This window comes from Miniopterus schreibersii, assembly GCF_964146895.1.
Source record: "Miniopterus schreibersii genome assembly, chromosome: 17".
NCBI lineage: Eukaryota > Metazoa > Chordata > Mammalia > Chiroptera > Miniopteridae > Miniopterus > Miniopterus schreibersii.
Genome location: NC_138117.1, coordinates 12,952,492 through 12,974,418, shown reverse-complemented (window position 1 = coordinate 12,974,418; position 21,927 = coordinate 12,952,492). Strand labels below are relative to the sequence as shown.

The 21,927-nt window shown below is 39.9% G+C and overlaps 1 protein-coding gene across 5 annotated transcripts in view; it reads left to right on the top strand.

The window, feature by feature from the left end:
• The first annotated feature begins 8,276 nt into the window (after positions 1–8,276).
• Positions 8,277–21,927, top strand: part of TRPS1 (transcriptional repressor GATA binding 1) — a 220,077-nt gene continuing 206,426 nt past the window's right edge. For 2 of the 5 annotated variants that reach the window (XM_081116453.1, XM_081116451.1), the window contains exon 1: positions 8,277–8,815. Coding sequence is in view for 1 of the 5 variants with exons in the window: in XM_081116450.1 (XP_080972576.1) it covers positions 9,466–9,475 (10 nt within the window). In the remaining 4 variants the exon portion in view is untranslated. Of the gene's footprint in view, positions 8,816–9,080; positions 9,476–10,268; positions 10,380–21,927 lie in introns of those variants that run through there. The other 3 variants (XM_081116450.1, XM_081116452.1, XM_081116454.1) reach the window with 3 other exon arrangements.

Here is a 21,927-nt window from a genome sequence, read left to right as displayed (position 1 = left end):
GCCACAGCATCGTGTCTCACTGAGCAGCACATACTGTGTAGTAAGACAGATCATGGAGTTATCAAGTATGACCAATAGTTGGACTATTTTTAGAACATAGCCCATGTATTAATGTATACAAATTGCTCAGATGTACCCCACAGAATGGCTTATTTCTAGATGGCTGCTTTATGTTGATTTTCACTTTTTTGGTCTAAAAATAGAATTAAATTTACTCACCTAATATGAGATCAAGATATGAAGTAGCATGTCTCTTTAAATAAAATAAGAATTGTGCTGGGACTCTCTTAGAGTCTAACCTATATCAATTGAAAACTTCTGGCATAATTGAAGCAGTAGTTGCATTCTTCAAGTGTCTTTGTGTTTGGGAGAGATAATAGGAGATATGTTTTAATTATGTTTCCTTGTTTAAAGGGCCTCAATATGCATGTGAATATCTGTGTATGTATTGTGTTATGTATGTATTGTGTTATGGTGTATATATAGCTGGATATTAGTTTAAGGATCTTTCCTGGGACTTTAAAAAAAGAAGCTAAAAAATATTAAGAACAGGTTAGGTAGCACTGTCTAAAACTTAGTTTAAGACTGTGAATAATAGGGGGAAAGATAATTAAATTATCATTTAATAAGAAGTAACTGCAGTGATCATGTAGTGGTCATCTGTCATCACTGGCATGCCCCTAATCTAAAAACCTCAGATGTCCTTGGGAGCAGTGAACAATATGGTTAGAAGTCTCAGATATTGCCACTATTCCCAACCTCTAACTTGTGGATTTCTTGGGGCCAAGAAATTCCCCTTATTCCCAGGAGTCTTACCTTGTTTGTCTCACTGACTTAATTAGCTTTGAACTATGAGTGTCCGTGCCTTTCTTTCCAGACAGAGCTATCTCTAGATTCTAGACTAGAGCAAATTGGAACAATTGCCCAGGGCTCTGCTCTGCTGGGGAAACCCAGGCAGCTGGGGCTGCTGCGGTGGCTTTGTGAAGCTGGCTGGGGAGTAAGGGGGAGAGGGGGGAGAGGAATACAATAGGGCACAATGATCAAACACAATTAGCACAGTTTGTGCAGAATCCTCTACCCCCAAATTTTGCCCACCCCATGAGAAGGCCGCCCAGTGCCGCTAACACTGCAATCCACTGTCCATGACGCTGCCCTCTATAACTGAATTATCTTACTCTCGACACCATTTCATGCTTTCGCCCAACTCACATTTATCAAGGTCTGTCTTTGTGTCTTCACATTTGTAATCGATTATTTAATATTTGTCATAGTCAAAGGATCTCTGTCTCTCCCACTTTAGTGAATGTAAGAATTACATGGTGTGCTTACTGAGATTACATTCTCAGGCCCCACCTCCAGAGATCAATATTCATCAGATGAGACCCATCCATTTGTACTTTTCAAAAGCACCCAAGCTCCTTTCAGAAGCACTTAATTAGACCATAAAATCTTCAAGGTGGGGGGCATGTCACTCATTTACCACTTGGTTCCCCAACTCTTAACAGAGTGTCTGGCTCACAACAGTTACTCGGCACATATTTGTTTAGCTATTGAATTATACTGTAAGGACTATGTTGGACCCTAGAGTACAAGGAAGATTTTATCACAAGCCCTTCTGTATTAATCAGAGTCCAGGCAGATGACACAAGGAATACTCAAAGGAGAATTTAAAGAGAATTTAATGAAGGATTGTTGACAAGTCATGGGCAGGGTTTAGTCAGCAAAAAGAAACGATGAAACATCCAGGGCCTAGCAACAGCCAGAAGCAGCTGCCCGTAGGGCTAAAATCACAAGGGGTAAGTGCTGGGACGGGGGTCTGCCCTATGAGAGTGTACGCAGGGCAGAGAGAGTCAGGGGAATAGGTACCCTCCTGTCTCTTTTCCCATACTCTGAACTGATAGTGTCATTAGTCAAACCCTCCAGAAACCAGATGGCAGGAGAGCCCAGGTGATGCAGTGAACCTCCTCTCGTGGCACAGAGCAGAAAGAGAACGCAGAGAGTAGCTTCTTTCCAGAAGCTGGCGGACCACCGTCTTCTAGTCAGTGTACAATTACTGATGAACAAAGTTTAGAGTCAAGATAGTCACTAATACTTATCACTGGATCGTTTTGCCATGTGTATACACCACTCCAACCGTCTAGATGCACGCAGGATAAATCAATTGTGTGAACACCAGGATGGAATGTTAATTAAATGGAAGTTTTCATTACCAGATGATCACACACTCATAAACACATGCATATGTATGCACACACACTCTCACACACTCATTTCAATGGGATTCATGTGATATTATGAAGTGTATTCACTGTGAGAACCTGGACAGTTGTATCTATAACATCAATTAAATATCAAATAAATGTTTGATAATTTAATAACTGCAAAAATTATTGGCTCTTGGCAGATTGACTTACACTAAAATGATTCACTATTTTAATGTTAAAGGACACAGAGGAAAAAAATCCACCATTCATGTTCAAAGAGATAATTATTTATCTCAACCTCACTTTTATGACTTTCCTAACTCACACTTCTTAAAACTACAGATGATCCCTTTCCCTCCGAAAATTCTCAGCTTTTTGGTTCATTTTTTTTATAACTCCATATTTTAATGCCTCGCATTTAGTTAACAATCATTTAATTCAGTATTTTTAGAGCAACATGGAATTATGAACCCAAACTTAATGATAATGAGGACAATATTTCAGAGAAGGACAAACGTCTTCTCTGATATATTGCCAAAAATATGCTGCTGAGATGAAGACCACCCACAAGCTTCAACTGGCACAAGACGCATCGGCCCATATGTATTAAAGAAAAAAGAACAGAAAGAACGGAAGAAAAGGCCACATGGAGCATTTGAAACTTGGGCTCACTAGTGTGTTTCTAAATAAAATGCAAAGAGGTTGTTCCAATCTCCAAATTCAGTTGAACAGATGTTCTTGAGTACCTATGACTTGATGGTCTTCTGCCCTCAAGACTCTTGCAGTTCAGGGCAGGAGGGAGGTAAGTCAACAAACAACACTACACAAAGTCACTGCGATGGGCTGCTGCCTAGAGAGGGAAGCAAGGCCCTTAGAAGCTTACTTCCTGCCTTGCTGGGGGAGGCTTCATGCAAAAAGCAGAATCTGAGTTTGACTTTAGAAGAGATGGTATTTAGCATGGAGAGTTGGCATGAAAGGTCCTTCAAAGACTTTCAAGTGGAAGGTGGTAGTGTGTATAAAACAAGACATTCTGAAGCGTCGGATGGGTCTGGGGAGGGGCTCAACGGGTGGGTCAGGAGAGGCCTATGTGGAAGACTGGGGCGGGGAAGGAGACCAGAAAAGTGCCTGGGTTGGGTTATGGGGGAACTCGCATGCCCTCAACGAGCTGGTGTTATTCTTTTGGCAGTTGGGACGCCTGGATTTTTGTCACCAGGAGTAGAAAATGCAGAAGGGACATGATCTATCTGGGAGCTCAGGGTTATAGTGAGCTGAGGGAGAGGGGGTAGAGAGGTAATGCTCAATGGGCTGTCTTGGGAGAAAGAACTTTTAATTTGGGAAGGTTCGGTGTGGATGGAAAGAAAGGCAGCAGGAGGTACAGAAGCCTTTAGAAGAGAAACGAGGAGAGGACTAGGTGACAACTGAATGTGGGGCGTGTGGGAGAGGGTATTGCCAAAGATGTCAAATGTCTGAGGTTTCTGGTCTGGATGACTCATACCTTCAACAGAGATAGGGTTCGTCTATTTCCTCCCTCCTCCATTTTGCCTCTTTATAGCCTACTCTTCCTAAATTGTGATATTAGACATATATCATTCAAATTTACAAGTTTAATTTCTAGTGGAATATTTCAGTCTGAAATTTCAGCAAAATCAGATGTTGGGCTTGGTTATATACAACTGAGAGTTAGTGGAATAAAATTTGGAAAGTGGATGGGATCAGAGTAGCAGGAGAAAAGAATAGGGCAGAGGGTAGAAATAAGGAGAACTTTGGAAAACACCTACTTTTCAGGGGCAGATAGTGGGCCTGTGTTAATGCAGATGTAAATGTTCTCTTAGTAAGAGTAGGGAAGTGAACCCAGTTATTTCCCATAGTGGTTTGGTTTGAATACATAGCACTGAGTAATCGTATTTAATTCTGCTTTCAACCCAATGAATAGTATATGGTTGGGCATTCATAAAATCTATTGAAAAAGTGAGAATCATTATTATTCTGGGGCTCCCTAGGCAGGGATTTTTTTTTTTTTTGGTGTGTGTATATGTGTGTGTGTATGTGAGCGCCTGTGTGTGCCTACACCTCAGAAATTTGTTTCCTCTTTTAATTAAATAAAGCCCATGTTTGCTGGCTTTTAGAGTGGGCTGCAAGGCCCATCTGTTTAACTAGGCAGTTGCCTGATATTGCAGGGGGGAGAATTGGCAAGTGTAAATGTGAATTTGAATACCAGATACAGGCTATTTAAAGCTGAATTTATCTTTAATAAATTCACCCAAAGGTGTTCAGCAATAGGTAGTTTGGAAAATGACCATAATTTGTGCGCAGTCTTTTTTTTTTTTTTAAGGTTGAGTGGCGTGTGATTGTGAGAAGAAGTGGAGTCAGGGAAGTTGGTGTCTGATAATGCTCTGTTTCTCTAAGTCTCACCATGAAGGAGGGCAGGCTCCTTCAATAATTGCATTTAATATGCCGGAAGGCAAAATGGTCTTCCATTTCATATGATATAGTACTAACTGGAGAGCAAAGAATACATAAATGTTTTCTTGCTGGTGGTGTGTTAAAGCAGCCGGCAGTTAGGAGCAAGGGTTGTCAATCTTTGAGGTTTCTGAAAGGCATGGCAATTTATGACGTGTTAGGGTAAACAGTTGGATTACATTTCTGAAATACGTGTTCCATCAGGTAAAATCATTGTGATTACAGGCACTGGAACTGTAAGCAAGTTATGTGGTAAAAGGCTGAAAATGTAAAACAAGTATGCTTGTGCTTAACTACTAATCCCCCTTTGTATCTCTGCTAAATAAACTGCAAGGAAAGGAGGGAAAAAGAATGTTTAAACAATAAAAAAGAAAAAAATGTACTATGTAATTCTAATAAATAGTAAGCATTATACAGCTCAAGGAACGGTTTCATCAGTGGTCCAGCCATGAGAGAATATTCCAGAATTCGAAGAATTACAAAAGATTATAAAGAAGTTATTTTAGTTGGAAGCTATTTCTTTTGTTTACTTTTTAAACATTTCTCTTAATTTTTCCTTTATTTTCTGCTATATCCGATAAAAGCACAGGTTGTCATTTTGACATCCAAGCTCCGTTGTTCAGCAACACTTTGCAAATAAAAGCAAAAGAAGGGAATGGTTTTAAGAGCTCTGCATATGTTTGACAGCAGAAGATAATAAATGTAAATAAATCTTTACTATTTCCCCTAATTCAGTTTGTGCATTGCACATGTCAGGACTATAAACACAAATCAACAAACATTTGAAAGAAAACAATATACATAACTTATTTTATATATTAAAAACAACTGTCAAACAATTATGACCTCATGTATTAGTTGGCTGTTTTGAAATATCCCTACTAGAATTAAAAAATGCTATGAGGGCCTTTGAGCTTATACATATTGTGTCAATCAAGAGCATATGTAATATATCTAAAGCATGAGGTAAAAATTTTCTTCATAAATTATTTCATAAATAAATAATTTGCCTGAAAAAGTTTACAAAAATATTTGTGCTTTTATTAAGTTCTCTACAGATATTTTGTGGTTCATGGACATGAATCGATACAGACAGCATTTTGATCTGCTGAACTCGAAATACAAGAAGGAACATGAAGAGAGTCTTCATTCTCAGGCAAACTCCAGCAAAATTGGGTCCGTGAAGCTTCATTCATTAAATTTTTAAGTGAACATGAATTTGTTGGCTTCAGTACCTGAAGTGTAACTTTATCCTTTCAATTGAAGGGCATAATTCACCCTCAGACCTTTGGCTTTAACATTTTATATAATGTATAATTTTGGGTACACTTAATGGTCAAATTTTGTATTATTACAGGTGGAAAAACACCAGCCATCTCAAGGGTTTTGTGCTTGCAAAAGCATGTAATTTAATTTTTTTGAACCAATTTAATCAATGATTGTTTCACGTGAGTAAATTTACACTCTTGATGACTGCCTTACGTGTGCGAGTGAGGAAGAGGAAGATCATTTCCCCTTTTAAAGTGTCATTTAAATCTTGGGGAGCAGAAATAGATTAGGGGACTAATCCTTGTGATATATTGTATTATTTAACTTTGCTGCTAAGATGCTATAGCCTGAGATTTTATCAGTTAGATACCAGCTTCAGCAGTTTTAGGTGGTATTAACCCTTTAAACACAAACCGTTTTACTATTCGGATTCATATTTCAAAATTTATTTGAGCTAATATTTTTAGTTAGTCATGGCACAAGAATGTTTCACTCAGATCCTTGTTTTTCCCTGAATAAAAATGCTTCTCACTGTGCCGTGCATATTTCCATAAATGTCGGTAAGGTAATTTATGGCTTAAAAAAGAAAATAAAGGTCTATATTTAATATATGAATACTTTTTACAGTGGAAATTGGCGGTGGACAGTATTAAATGACTCTAGTGTGAAAATATGCAGGTGGTCATTAGTAGCTGACTATGAGATTTACTGAAGATTTTGATATTAATTTTCCCTGCAAGCAGGACTACATATAAATCTTACTCTGTTCCCAAATTAATTTAAATTGATGGTAACATATGAATAACTCCATGCATATAAGGTTCATTGTCTTCTCACTCCTTTAGGGAATATATTGTTTGCCTCATTGTGAAACTGCATTTTGACTACTGTTTAACCTGACTAGTTTCTCTATTGCAAAAGAATTATTGCTTTTCTACTCATAGAGTATGGGACACGATACCGAAATTCTGGAATAAAAGTGCTACAAAAAGGAATCACGTATCCGCCTGACTAGGTATATTAAGTAGAAATAAAGACCTTTAAAAAAAGCAGTAAGGTTCTAAGAGCACACGCTTAATTTTTTTGATTGGCTTTCTCACTTCTGATAATAGTATGTTTTGAACTATATACTTAGCTTTTTTCCCTCTTAAAAGATGCAAGAATCATTTAGTGAAAAAATATTTTGGAGGAAATTACTTCATCTTTGGCTTACAGATTCATGATTGTAGGTACCTCTCTAAAATTCTAATTTTAATCATTTTGCAGTTTGGAGAAGGAAGGATGTTTCTTCTTTTAGCACAGAATTAGTTTAAACTGATTTTCACTAGGGGAAAAACATGCCACTTAAAGTCACCCAACTGAAGAAAATGAAGTCCAAACTCCCAAGAGATGTTTACTTAGTTTTTAACACCTACTATACTTTGAATCCTGTCGGTCCTCTTTTATGCATTGTTGGTTTTTAGAAGTTAAAAAAGAAAGAAAGAAAGAAAAAAAACCCCACCCCACTCAATTCAGTAACTTATTTTAAGGGAATTTCACTTAACAATGAGAGTGTCTGGAGATGTGAAGGAGTGCAAAGAATGCCATGCTTAAGTCAGTGTTCCTCATCGGTTCCCCTAACTCCAAAGAGCTGCAGGTACTAATGTGGCAGCGTCTGAATAATGCTCCCACTCTCTCTTTCGTAGCACCCCGCTCAGGCACCCGGGGAGCCGGCCGGGCCCCCCCAGCCACAGAGCCACAGCAGCCTCCGCCGCGCCTCTCGGGCTCGGCACAGAGTTCAAGTTCTCAATGCCACTTGCCATCCGGCGCCCGGGACACGCAGACCACCGCCGGGGTAGGTGTCCCGAGACTTCTGCACGTCCCAGAAAAAGGGCGGGGGAGGGGCCGCTCACAGACACAAATCCTGCGTCGTTTAACTGGGAGGGAGGAGGGAAAGTAACACCCAAAAAGGTAAAAAGCACTTCTGGAGTTCTCCGGACCGTGGCTGGGAGCATCCCCGAGCGTCCCGGGACCCCGGCTCCGGCCGCCCCGCGCCGGCCCCCACCTGCCCCCACCCCCTCCCAAGGTAGGTCTGGCCTCTCCCGGGTTATTCCTCAAGCCGCCCGGCTCCCCTGCGTTTCCAGCCCGCGCGTTCACACGCGGGGGTGGGGGCGGAGGAGGAGGGGGAGAGGCGGGGCGGGAAGGTAGCCGGGTCCCGGCCCCGCGCAGCTCTCATTCGCGGCGCTCGGACTCGGGCGAAGTTCTCGCGCAGCCGGCTGGCCGCGGCCGAGGCCGGTCCCGGCGGCGGCGGCGGCGGCGGCGGCGGCGGCGGCGGGTGCTCGGGGCCGGGCGGGGCGGCGGCGGCGGCGGCGGCGCGGGGACGCGCGCTGTCTCTTTAAGGGAGCTCGGTCTGGGGTGGCGCTTTCCTCCGCGAAGGCTCCTTTGATATTAATAGTGTTGGTGTCTTGAAACTGACGTAATGCGCGGAGACTGAGGTCCTGACAAGCGATAACATTTCTGATAAAGACCCGATCTCACTGCAATCTCAAGCGTCCTCTGTTTTGGTGCTGCTCGTTCCTCCAGACCCCGCGTCCTCTCGATCGCTCTCTCGCCTTCCCATTTTTTTTTTTTTAAACAAAAAACAACACCCCCCTCCCCTCTCCCACCCGGCACCGGGCACATCCTTGCTCTATTTCCTTTCTCTTTCTCTTGCTCTCTCTCTCTCTTTTTTTATAAAGGGGGGGAGGGAAGGAAAAGGGGGGGAGGCAGGAAAGACCTTTCTCTCCCCCCCCCCCAAATAATCCAAGATCAACTCTGCAAACAACAGAAGACGGTTCATGGCTCTGGCCGCCGCGCCACCATCTTTCGGGCTGCGGAGGGTGTTCTTGACGATTAATCAACAGGTAAGGAGGGGAGGCCCGGGCGGCCGCGGGGCCGGGGCGCGGGGGGCGCGGGGGCGCGGGGGGCGCTCGGCCGGGCCGGGGCTCCGCGCTGCGAGTGCTGCGCCCGCGCGTGTGTGCGCAAAATGTGGGCGATCGCGAGCGGGGAGCCCTGGGAATTAAAAGTGACTTTCTTTAAAAAAAAAAAAAAAAAAAAAAAAAAAAAGCGGAGGGAGAGTGTGCAGAAAGCCAAGCGCAGGCTTCTCGGGTTTCACATGCATTTTCTTTCTTCCTTTTTTGCGCGTGCGATTCTTTCTTTCTTCGCTTCTGCCCTCTTTCCCCCCTGCCTCTCCTCCTGTCGGTGGGTCCGAGGCATCCGAGCCTTAGAAACAGCGACTTCCAACTGCAGTAGCCCCTGGAGTCAGGAGGGTCAAGTTCAGCCGCCGGGGAGGAGGAAAAACAAATCTCCAATTGCCAAAAAAAGAAGTTTCAGGCCGGTGCCCCCTCCCCCGCGCTGCCCCACTCCCCCTCGCCGTCTCCTCGGGGCTGATTTTAATTCTCTCCTACCGGGCGCAGCGGAGCAGCTGGAGGTGGCCGGACCCGAGGGGCCGCCGCCGCCGCCGCCGCCAGCTTTCTGGGGCTCCCGACAAGCGGGGAGCAGACTAGGCACCAGCATGCAGAGTAGTAAGTTGGGCGGACTCGGGAGGGCCGGGCGGGGTCTCCGACAGGGGCCTCCGTGTGGTCCCCAAAGTAGGAAAACAGCCCAGGACTGGCGTTGGCTTTGGAGAGTTTGCAAAGCCAGGCTTCAAACTTTTTCCCCTGCAAGGCCCAGCGGGGCTGGAGCGGGAGGGCTGTCGCATCCCCGAGGCCCCCGCGCGCGCGCCCGGGCGGCCGGCGGGGGCTCCGTGCCCCTCCGTGCCATGTGGCAGGGCCTGGCGGCCCGGGCGCTTCCGCAGGGGCTGGGCGAGGGGCAGGCTTCCTCCGCCGCGCGGGTGATGCGCCCTGGGTCTCGGGTCAGCGGCCGCTGGCCGGGGATGAGCCGCCTGACAGCAGCGGTGGGACCTCGGGGCGGACGGGCGCTTCGCCTTCTGTCCAGTTCCTGTTTGGGTTCTAGAGAAACGCATCTCCGCAAGGCCAAGGCAAACACCCCTGCCCCCTCCCGAGCGCCAGGATTGCAGGACCCCGTGAATAATTTGCGGGTGAGGCGGAGGTGGGAGCTGTTTGAAGTGCAGAGCTGTTTTTGTGGCTGGGACAGCTTTCTTTTTCTTTTTTATTTTTGTTAGTACCTGTGTGAGAGGGTGGTGGTTCCCCCCCCAGGGAAGTCAGCAACTGTTTTTATGGCCCTAAGACTCTAAAGCGAGTTAAGTTAGAGGGCGAGGACTGGTGGGCTTCAGGGGAGAGGGGGGATCTTGGACTTATTCAATGTTAGGTCTCGCTTTACTTCCTCCTATCTTTTTAGGCCTCATAATTGATAACTATGAAAGTTTTTGAGTAAGAGCGATGGACCTTAATGATGAGCGAGAATTATGATAGAGTGTTCATCCTTGTTGCCCTATTTTGGAAAATCACGGCTAGACTGTTCAGCGAGGTAAGTGGAGGGAGCAGCTGAGCGGAGAAGGGAAATCGCAGAGAAGTTAGGCCGAGTCCTGACCCGGCGCACTTTTGGGGAGTCATTGAACTTTTGTCAAGGCACCAGGTGAACAGGAAAGGGTCTGCGAGGGACAGTAACTACAAAGGGACCAACCCAGAGAGACAAAATGACAAAGAAGTGATAACTCTAGGCCTGGTTGTTGGCTAACATTGGATTGCTCAAAGCAAAAAATAAAAATAAAATAAAATAGGAACCTTCCAGCCAGTCTTCAAAGCCCTTCAGCTCTTTAAGTTAAAACCTATGGATGCTTGCTGGCATCATGTTACTTTCCTGCTGGTTTTAAGGAAAAGTTGATCATTTCGAAAGGGCTGCCAGAGTGAAAAAGGCAAGGGGCGGCGAGGGGAAGGAACGCGCGCAGCCAGTTCTTGACGTGGACGAAATGAGAATGAAAGTTTCTGAGCTCGGTGTTGTCAAGTTTCTTACATGCTGCTCATTTGCCTAGAACACTTTCTCAGATATTCCACCAGTGAGCATAAAACAGCCGACCAGCTCTAAAATGCTGTGGGCTTTTTCTCTTTCCCCAACTGCACCGGGGTTGTGAATAAATACAGGGTTTTGTATGGGAAGATGAAGCGTTTCCTGTAAGTTGTGATGCTGACAGGACAGTCTGGAAATGATACCAACATTTGGAGGATTTTTTTTTTTTTTTTACCTTTAAGTGAAAGTATATTAATGACGTGCTTCATCTTAACAAGTCAAAAATATTGCTCTGGGAGCTTCTCTCTGCTCAGATTTTTAAACTTTCCTTTAAAAGTTATACCCGGGGATGAAACATCTCGAGGTTCAGCGTCATAGACAGGGCCACTAACCTGCTAAAGTTTGACGATTACTTCTGGATATTAACAGTGTGGGAAGAGAACTCCTGAGGGGAAATGGAATTTCATGCCAACATTCTGACTTGATTTCTCTAAATGGGAGGCATCCCGAAGCTTCATGAATACTCTGTTGGCAAAGTATTATTTCCCATCCTTGAGCTGATGTTTGCGGCTTCCCAATATATCTGTTGTATGTTAGGATATATGTGTGCAGAGTACTTTCCCACACAGAATAATAACTAAGTCTGACACTCTCCAAATAAATCGTGGGACATAACAAGTTCTTTACAAAAAAGTTTGTCACTCCTCTGAATTCTAGACGCTGGAAGGGTCTCTGCTGCTCTTTAGATGTTGTCCTTTGTGTCTTCAAGGTAACATTAAATACTAGGGGGAAAGTGTCCTAGTAGCTGAGAAGTCTGAGCTGTTTTTAGACCTCAGCTTTTTGACGATAATATTTTAAATGACTTTATAAAATTTTCGCTTAAAAACAGGTTAGGCTCCATATTAGTGTGCCAATCATAAGTGAGTTCCATATGCCCCTACTATATTTTCAGTATTATTTTTACTTTTCTTTTAAGTCATACTACTTCTGAGTTTACTCTGATTTCCGCAGTGTCGGTCTCTCAAATACACATAAGGAAATCTTCATTCATCAGGAAAACCTTCAAAACAGGGAAATGAATGCAGCTGTGAAAAAGCTGCTTTTAGGATCCTAGTATTTCAATGATGTTTCTATTATATTATCATTATCAGTGTGTGTGTGTGTGTGTGTGTGTGTGTGTAGAGAGACAGAGAGAGAAATACCACAATTTGCACTTAATGATCTGCATATTTCTATTAAGAACGCCAAAAGGTGTTAAGTTTTAATAAACTGTCTTTCTTTCTCTGTTGAAGTAAATAAACATTACTGAAAGTTTTAAGAGAACTTGTAGCAAGTTGTTTTTGAACTAGAGCTTTATTTCAAATTGGAAATGAGCACAAATATTAGTAACTGGCCTTTAAATGTTTTACATAATACAGATATGTAAAAATTATTATTTTTCACTTAAATTGCCCCTTGGTAGCCAAAAATAATATAACAATACTGTGCTATTGTGTGTAAAACAAAGACTCTTAAAAGTTATGCGCAGGTATTTATCACTGATTTCAAGGGAAAAGTATTTTTGAAATAAGTGATGCACTTAAAATAAAATGACTGGCGCACATTAAAACATATTCTTATTAAGATATTCTCTGGTGTGTAAAATGAAGCCATTCATTCAACAGACTGACAACTTTCCACTTGGTATTTGCCTTTGCTTAATTTAGTTTCCGCAGGACAGCTCGTGTGGTAGTCTGCATCTGTTTTTGGCAGGCATAGAAAACTATAAACTCAGACGGTTCTGTCCCAAATAGTGCAGCTCACAAGTTACAATCAATTTGATAAAAGCAGCCAAGTTTTATGGACTTGCTTTCTGTTGTTCATCCTTGGTGAAGCTTTCAGGTAACTGAGGTTTCTTTCTCTCTCCCTTTTGCTGGTTATAACTACTAATGCCATTGACAACTAATTCTGAGTCTTGTTTACTTGTCTCTCTGATTTATTATTTATTGAAATTTGGGGAAATTAATGACAGCATATCTAGCCTTGGTTTTACTTTATCTGTGTGATAACTACATTCCTCTTTTGATATCATCCTACAGAAAGAAGCGAATTTTTTGTTACTGTAATAGTCATGATTTATGGAATTGTAGGGTCCCCCTTAGATAAAATATGAAGAAACTCTTATATCCTTTGCCAAGTAGAAATTTAATCTACTTCTCTAAGAGTACTTATACTTCTTATGTATAGAGGAGTCTAATGCACTTTGTAATCATTTACACTGAAAAAAAATTGAGCAGAGTTTTTGTAGTGATCAAAATTATTTATCTCCTAAAAGCTTTAACCAGTGGGTTAAAGTAAATATGCTAAAATACCAAGTGTTGTTTTATACTACTGTTCAGTAGCAACCAGGGCTGCAGAGGGCATAACCACTTTAACAAATTTATCCTGGAGTATGAGTGGGTCTTAAGCGGTTTGTTTATTTGTGTAGGATATTTGATTAATTATATAGGGCCTTTATAATGTCTTCAGTGTTGCTCTGATGGTCACCTTTAGGATCGTCATATCACCCTGTGGTTCTCTGATCCCTGGAAATTGAGTTCGTTGGTCTTTGGTTTGGTTCTCTGATGGGATAATGATGTGGAACTTGATTCAGGCTAGAAAGAGATTTTTTAGACTTAAGGAAACCTCCTCACTGAATTTGCAGAAGGATTTGTGGATGAAAATTATTTGAATTGTTACGAGTCAGATGAAGAAGTGTGACTGGTCACTGTAGCCATATAGTGGCTGTTGGAGTAGCAATGTCCACTTTGTCACCCCACTTTTTTTCCCCTCAATACCACAAATCCAAGGAGCAAAAACAAAGATGAAATTATCTATGTATTTCACATTTGAAGCATCATTGGAAATCATTTTCTGATGGAGAGCTATGATTGAAATACCAATAGCATCCAAACACTTCAAAGAGGACATTAAGGCTACACTTTTTTGTTCCTAAGTATGTTTCATTAAAAATAAGAGAAAACTTTTAATATTTAAATATTTTTTAGCTCTTTAAAAACCTGCAGTAAATACTTTACAAGTGGCTAGACACCTTCCCTGGTGGTTTAGTTTATACAAGCAGGAAACTTTCTCTCCTACCCTTTCTCTCTCTCTCTCTTGTTTTCTTTAAACCAACTGACGTAATGCCAAACTTTGCTTTAAAAGAACAGACAGAAGTAATTGGTAGCTTTTAACTTTTAATAATGTTCTGGATTGGTTTTAGTGGCCAAAATGCCATTTAAAAAAAAAAAAAAAGTTCAAGTAAGAACGGGCTTGTGGCCTGAGGAAGAAAGGCTCTGTTGATGTAGTTATTTTTATTCTTGTTTTTCAATCTGTTATTAAAAATCTTTCCTGCTGAACACTGCCGGATTTCTCCAGTTGCTCTCTGTGATGGCTGGTGCATTTCAGGTTACCGTAACTTAAACAGTTTTTGGGTTTTGGGGAGAAGTGGGTATTTGTGTTCCGTTCTTTCTTTCTTATTTGGAAAAGAACATTTGTTTTTGTTTCAACTGAGATGACTTAATTAAGATTATCAATGGCGACAGGTCAATGAATATGTTTATATAAAGAACGCTACACCTGTTAGCAAGAGCCTGAAATGTGGAAGTTTAATTGTAACATTAATCATTTTTATGTGCAGAGGAAGGAAAATAGATGAAACTTTACAAAAATATATTTTTAGAGGGAAAGCGTTAATTTTAAGGGGCAGTTTCTGCTGGCGTCTTTTTTCTCTCTCTCGCAATTTTAGATGATAATTTTTTAACCCTATTAATTACACAGTGTTTTCAAGTTTCCCCTTTTTTTTCATAGTCATTTTCTCTCTTCCTGATCTTGCACGGGCAAACCGAACTTTCTCCAATTAAGAGACATCTTGGTGATGTTGATTGACATCAGGGCAACTTCAGAAGCTGGCAAGTAGGAAAATCTTTGAGGAGGGCAAAAAGATTTGTGCCAGTATTTCCTTCCTTGGGGAAAGACACTCCACCCAGAGAGGGGGCCCTCCACCCCATTTGGTGAGCCAGAACTGAGCAACATTTCTGATGTGAATTGTTCCTAAGGTTGAAATCTTATGGTTACTTGTCTGGGGCTTTGTTTTTAACCCCAAATTTGTTCTGAGGTTTGTTTGTTTTTTTAAAAAAAACAGAGCTTATTTTAGAAATAATACATACTGAAAATTAGGTATCACATTGATACCTTAAAATGACTTTTAAGGTGTTTATAATTATCATAAAAAGCATTCCACATATTTAGGCAAGTTGAGCTGCTCTTTACATAGAAATTTGACAGTTTTGATTTACCTTAGGACTTTCTCAGTTTTTCTGGTGAGAACTGTACACTTTGGTTCAAATCAGAGACGTTCTTTCTTTGCTAATTCTTTCTTTAAGGAGTTGTCGGGAAAATCTTTAGGAACTTAAGCTGGAAGTTGTTCGCATCAACATAGTGAGAGTGTCTTGGCTAATTTCATTTTTTCCTACGTTTTCAAGCCTAAATTTCAAGTTACAGGTTTCTCCGTCAATACGTTTTTATTTAATGAATGTTGGCTTACTCAAAACTGAGGGAACCGTAATAAAGTTTAGCAAGAAGGGAAAAGAGGGGAGACGGAGGTGTCCAGAGCTGCCATCCTTGAACGTCAGCGGCTTGTTTACTGCTCGGTGGTGGGGAGGCCCCGGCGAGGCTTTGTGGAAGCTGATATGAAAAAATCCATCAACTGCGCATAAGATCCCCTCCCCTCCCCTCAAGGTTTACTTAAACAATATGTTTCAGTTTTGCCTCCAACCATTCGGCACTACTTCTGCTCCAAGAATCACCACTACCTTGGTTCCTGGGCGATCAAGGATGGCACTTTCTGTTATATAATGAACTGCAGGATTGTTTGAACAGAGGTAACATTTTGATTTGTGTAATTTCGGGGTAGTTAGTAGGATACCTAGCATATGAGAGGAGATCTAGCAGTGCGGATGCCTGCAAACGCTTGAAGTTTTCACAATGCTGTTGTGTTTAAATTTTTGCCGCTGTGTGCACGCTGTTGTGTGTGTGTTAGGCATGTGATGTATGTGGACTGATGATATGTGGGTACACCTTGCTGGTGGAGCCTAACATGCTGAGCCATTAACTCTTCGCTTGAAACATGAATCTTTTAAGGAGCTGCATGACCTACTTTATAAAGTCTAGGAGTTTGAAATGAGTATGGAGTTTAGCCAGAATGAAGCCATCATTATCACAATCCTTAGAGCTGCTCTGAATTGACTAAGAAATGTAAGAAATGGCAAAAAATTACAAATCAAAATGCTACCGTTCAGTGTATTTTGAGAAATGCTCCTGAAGATAATGTTTTCCAAGTCCCAGTTTTGTCGAGAGCAGCAGTTAAATGACGGGGCTGTTTCTGAATATATCTTTTTATGGGACAGCACTTCATAGTTTACAATTCTGTCATCTCAAAACGTTATGTAGAAATAATATAGAACATGTAAAGACTCCGTACTGTGACCATAGCGTTTTCCCCTAGGGTGATGGATTCTGTGCGTCACCCAAATGTGATGCTGTTTGCCAGGCTTGTAATACTGGTTTTGAGTGTTGCTGTATGTCCTATTTCATCAGGCAACATAGTACAACAACTTTGGTATCTAGGTAATTGACACAGTCAAAATAGGCTCTGGAAAATGTTCTTAAAATATTTTTAAGTGAGTCAGAAGTTAACTTATATATTAAAATACTTTTAAGTAAGTCAGAAGTTAACTTATATATTCAATTTATTTAACACTTGAATAAACAAATGACTCATTTTCAGCACTTTAAGCCTTCCATAATGCATAGTGTTAGAAGGAAATATTCAAGTGTCCATAGTTTATTTTGTCTCTTTTTTCCTTTATTTGAAGGGAGCATGGTTCTTTTATTTTCATTTATAATTGTTTCATCTGTTAATTACTTTGTATTCACCATAGTGAGTGGTATAGTATAAAGAATATTCGTATTACCTAATGTATATGTATGTCTCAAGCCTTAAAAAAGTATTAACATTATATTATTAAATTGAGTATTATAATAATCAGGAATGAACCCTGTATAGGATGATAGATACAACACAATTGCTATTTAGACCTTACATATATTTTAGCTGTTAAAAAAAAGAGATAAAAGAGATTTTGATTTAGAGCTTCTGTATTTGTAGTATCTGGACAGAATTTATGAAACTTAGAAATCAACAAACATTTATAATAAAATGTGCTTCTTGATTAGATTCTACAATACAGTTCTCAGTGAATTCTTGTGAATCACTATTTCAGTTTCTCCTTATAGAAACATCTATTATGACTGAGATCAGATACATCTATAAATAGTGTGAATATATATATCAGAAGTTCGTTTGCGGAATTTAAATTTCTCTTTTACCAGACACACTTTATGTGCAAAGGGATCAAGCCTCACTAATCTAGTTTTAGTTTTATTTTTTTCTGAATTATGCCCAAGTCAGCATATGAATTTGTGGCTTCATATGACCTCAGTGCGCATGTGTACGTGCACCTATCTGTAGTCTCACATGATCATATAGAATTTTTGCATTACAGGCATTGAATGGAATTTTAACATATTACATAGTTTTTTGAAATGACTTTAGTCTTTGCAATATACATTTTAATTACTTAATGCACTGATGTGGGGGTTAATTTAATTGCAATTTTGGTCCTGAAATGAGAGCAAGGTTGGCTAAACAAACTAGAAACCGACTTCCACTTGTGACTCCTCTGTGATGTCATTGTGCACCATCGTCCTTCATCTCTGAAAGGTGCAGAAATAAACACATCAGCCTGTTTCTCTCTCAACACTATGAAGTAGTTCCAAATATATAAAAGTTCCTAAAAGAGATTTTGGCATTTGTTTCCGCTTTACTTTTTGATGCCATTAAATATTTTTGAAAGAGAATCTAGTTCACTTTAATTTTAAAAACTACCATTCAACTGGTGGAAGTTAAGAGGGGTCATATGTATATATTAATTGGAATCAAGGCCCATATTATTCAATTTTCTCAAATATTAGTCTCATTGTTGAATGATTAGTAGTTCTTCATCAATTATTTTTAGATATATCGTTGAGATCTTTTAAAATCACATATATTTTCTGTATTTGGTGGCTGAATTGTATGTTAATAAAAATTTAAATTATAAATTGAAAAAACATAAATGATTATGTTTAATACTGTCTTCAAATTATTCTTTTTAAAGATTATTGCAAATGTTGCTATTTAGTTATGCAAAACTTAGGTAAGTTTTAGAAAACAACTTAGGCACAAGTGACCAAAGCAATTACACATGCAAGTAATAAGTAACATAAAACATTATTCTCTGTAATTTATAAGCAAATAGTAAAAGGTGTTTCTCCTTTACATTTAAAATGAATTTGCATTACATTCATTGGGTATAAGATGTGGTCAGTTACTGTAAAAAAGTCATTGTCATCTAAACCTCAATTACAATGAACAGTTTATTTTACTCTGTTTCTCATCACTGTTTATTTTACTTTTAAATGTCCCGTTCTTAAGACAATTTATGTTGTTGAAAGAGTGCCCTAGTTACTTACTTTTTACTTTTTCTTTGTACTTGATAAGCTTTCAGTAAAAAAGCTGCCACTCGTAAAATTTTAGGCCAATAGTAAAAATCATAATGTACACATTTTATGTGTAAATATGTGCTCATGATCTTGCATGTTCACTTTGTCCAACATTTAACTCTTTGGTGTTAGACTTATGTACACACCTGTCAGGTGCTTCTTAGTCCCAGAATAGTGCAGCCTATCACTGTTCACTTTTCATTGTATATACATGTTCTCGTCACTCCCTGAGCAATTCAGTGTATCATTGGTAATAACAGACAGTTTTAAAGGAGACCAGAAAAGATTAGATATAGAGACTGGGAGGTTCGATATGAGTATAAGCAGGTCTTCCTCTCCTTTGTTTTTCCCCATTTTTGGTTCCTAATATTTAAAACGAGAGAGAGGGGGGAGAGAGAGAGCTGAAGAGAAGGGGGGCTTTAAAACTGCACAGTGCATTATAACGTAAGGAACTATTGCTATATATAGCTTCATTTATTTATATATCTTTGACGTAGAAAACTTTTGACCTCTTTGCCTGCGGTGCTGGGGAATGCGAGATAAACCCCGTTGGGGTCACACTCATCAGTTGCGGCTTTGCGCGTGACAGAAAGCACCCTGGCTTCTGGGGCGCTACTGTGCTGTTTACCTTCAGCGGCGCAAGGCCTGTAAGTTAATTTGGCATTTGAAAGCGCAGCTCGAATTTTCCCTTTTTGAAAACCCTCTGGCTGGTTTTCAGAGTAAGCAGGCAGCGTGATGTCGTTCATTTCAGGATGCTCAGGGAAATTATGCTGAGACCAAGCATGCTTCCTCTGGATTACTCTGCCATGCTTTATTACCATTTTTTTTCCTTTCCTTCCCCCCCCCCCCTCTTTGGGAATCTAATATTTCAGGTTTTTGAGAAATATGTATTGCTCCTTTTAGTTGAAAAATGTGCCAGCTGTGGGGTTTTTACTTAGGTTTCTTTATAATATTTATTTTCGTGGGGGGGGGGGACCAGCATAAGCAAAGGAGGAAACTCATATACTGTAAAATAATAATTTCACTTATTGTTTGTTGCGGGCAGGCCTTTACCATTCTATTTTGTCTGAGAAAATGCATTGAATGAAATTAAAGAAAGTTGTGGTATAATTTTGAAACAGTTGTAAGCACCAACTGACAGATTTCTGGCAAAAAGATTAAGACAATTTTAGTTACTCAGTGCATCTACCAAACTCTGTAGTCCAAGTTTATAAATATATATTTGACAAGTTGATCATAGATGATGCTTGAAATGAATGTGTCTTGATTCAGGGAAGAGAGTACTTTCAATTATTCTCACCGTCAGTGTGCTTTATTTAGATTTTCAAGAACCAGAATGCCAACTCTCATATCAGCCCTTTGGGGTCTTTTGTTAAGAGTTTTATTGTTTATGGTAGCTTATATTCAATAACATCGAGCACTCGCAGCTTAACATATTTGCATGTTGAGCCCTAGTGAAGTTCAAAAAGTAATTGTATTTCTATAAAGATTTAGGGAGTAATGAACTAGAGTAGTAGCCATGTACTAAGGATGAATCTGAGGTTTGGAATTTGTAGCTGATTTTGGGGAGCTGCGGCATAAATGTAATAACAGGTAGAAATATTCAGAGTGATCACCTTTTATAAATGTTGCTTCTGTCGCTCACGTGTAGAAAAATATAGCAGGGAATGTTTGCGTTTTGTGTGTTTTGTCTCCAAGCAGAGGAAACTGACAGTTTTATGTTTTAAGTGCCGAAAGTTGTTCTTGGCTAAGCAGTCCCTGAGTTAATCACTGGGATGTTAACTTGAATTTTTGTCTTTAAAAGTTTTCAAATTCGAAAACAAAATATGCTTCCATTATTTCCAAATTGACATCCTGCATTCTGGATTGGTTTTTAGAGAAATGTTTTCCAAATTCTCTTGGATTGCTTGAAGTCCATTGATTTTGAAATATTTAGTTGTGTTTTTTTAAGCTTTTCAGAAAGGAGAGGAAATACTTCATCTTTTTAGGGTTTCTTATTATAGAATCCTTGTTATTTCCCATAAGATGCAAATTAATTTTGCATTTTTTTTCTTTTGTGTTATCTTTTTAGAAACTCATTTTGAAATATCAAATTGAGAGCTCAGTGATTTCAGCTCTCTCCCATACCTTTCTGTGATAAGATATTTTGGTCATTTCTAAGGATTCACTATGGAGAAATCCTTTCTTACGTTATTTGCATACTTTTATTTTTACTTCAAAAAAGATTAGTGTTTGAAAATCATATATTTTTTCTTTGAGGTAATTGCAAAAATTCTGAACGGTGTAAAATAACATGACATTTAGTTATTTCTCAGTTGCATCTTAGGCAATTTGTATCTGAAAACATGATTGAAGGAAAACAAAAACATTTTAACCATCTTTGAAATCAGTTTAAGGTATTCCTGTGGAATTTTTCAAAAGTACTAAGAAAATATTAAATTCTGTTAATGTACAGGGTTAAAATTAAACCTGTACATACAGTGAAGACTTTAATCTGACATATCTTAAAGATGTTTTAGCAAAAAGAAAATTTTCTCTGCTTTTGTGCCTGTATTTTATTTTGTGCAAACGACTTAGCTTAAATGATTGGCATCCTTAAATTATAGTTATGTGCAAAACAAATAAGGCTGCTACTATAAAGGAGCAACAGCTCTGCACATTCCTCTTAAAGCCTATTTATAAATATTTTTGTTTGGAATAAATGCGTTAGGCCCTAAAGAAAGAGATACCAAGTTGCAAACTTAGTATCCCTAGCACATGGCTCACGGAAGGTGGTGCTGACTCTGAGAGAGCGCATTTGCACTCCTGTTGGATGGAGTGCACTTAACAGTATTTTAGTGTCTCCACTGGTAGAAATGTGGACATTTCAACCAGCCACCTCCTCGTTTAGTCCTTGTGATGTCAGCTTAACATTTTGCCAAAAGTTGGGTCCAGGGTAATCAAAACCACGTTGTGCAATTAGGCTAATGCGATGATTTCGAATCATGTTAAATGCGTTATTTCGAAAGGATAATTTTAAGAAATTTACCTATTTGGAATATAATGGAAGAGCTGGGACAGTGTTTTTAGATTTAATTCAAAACCTCTTCATAACAGATAATGAATAAAAAAAATCCCCCGGATCATTTCTTCTTTTCCTAACGTAGGGTTTATTTGCGTAAACAACATTGTAGAAATAACTGGTCCACTTTATTTTGACAAAAGATGATCATGTAAAATTATGAGCAAACTTTCTGAGCCCAATAATATGCGCTCTTTATTTCATTAGGTTATATCATTAAAACCATGGACAAAGGAAATAAAGAGAAGAATAAAAATGTAATCACCTGTCTGAGGTCAGATGGACAGTGGGCTGCGGAGCTGGAGAGCGTTTTCGCAGTTCTGTGCTGTGCTCTGAAACCTGGCCCCGTCTGCTTTGCTGAGGGGCACATAGTTCATTGTATTT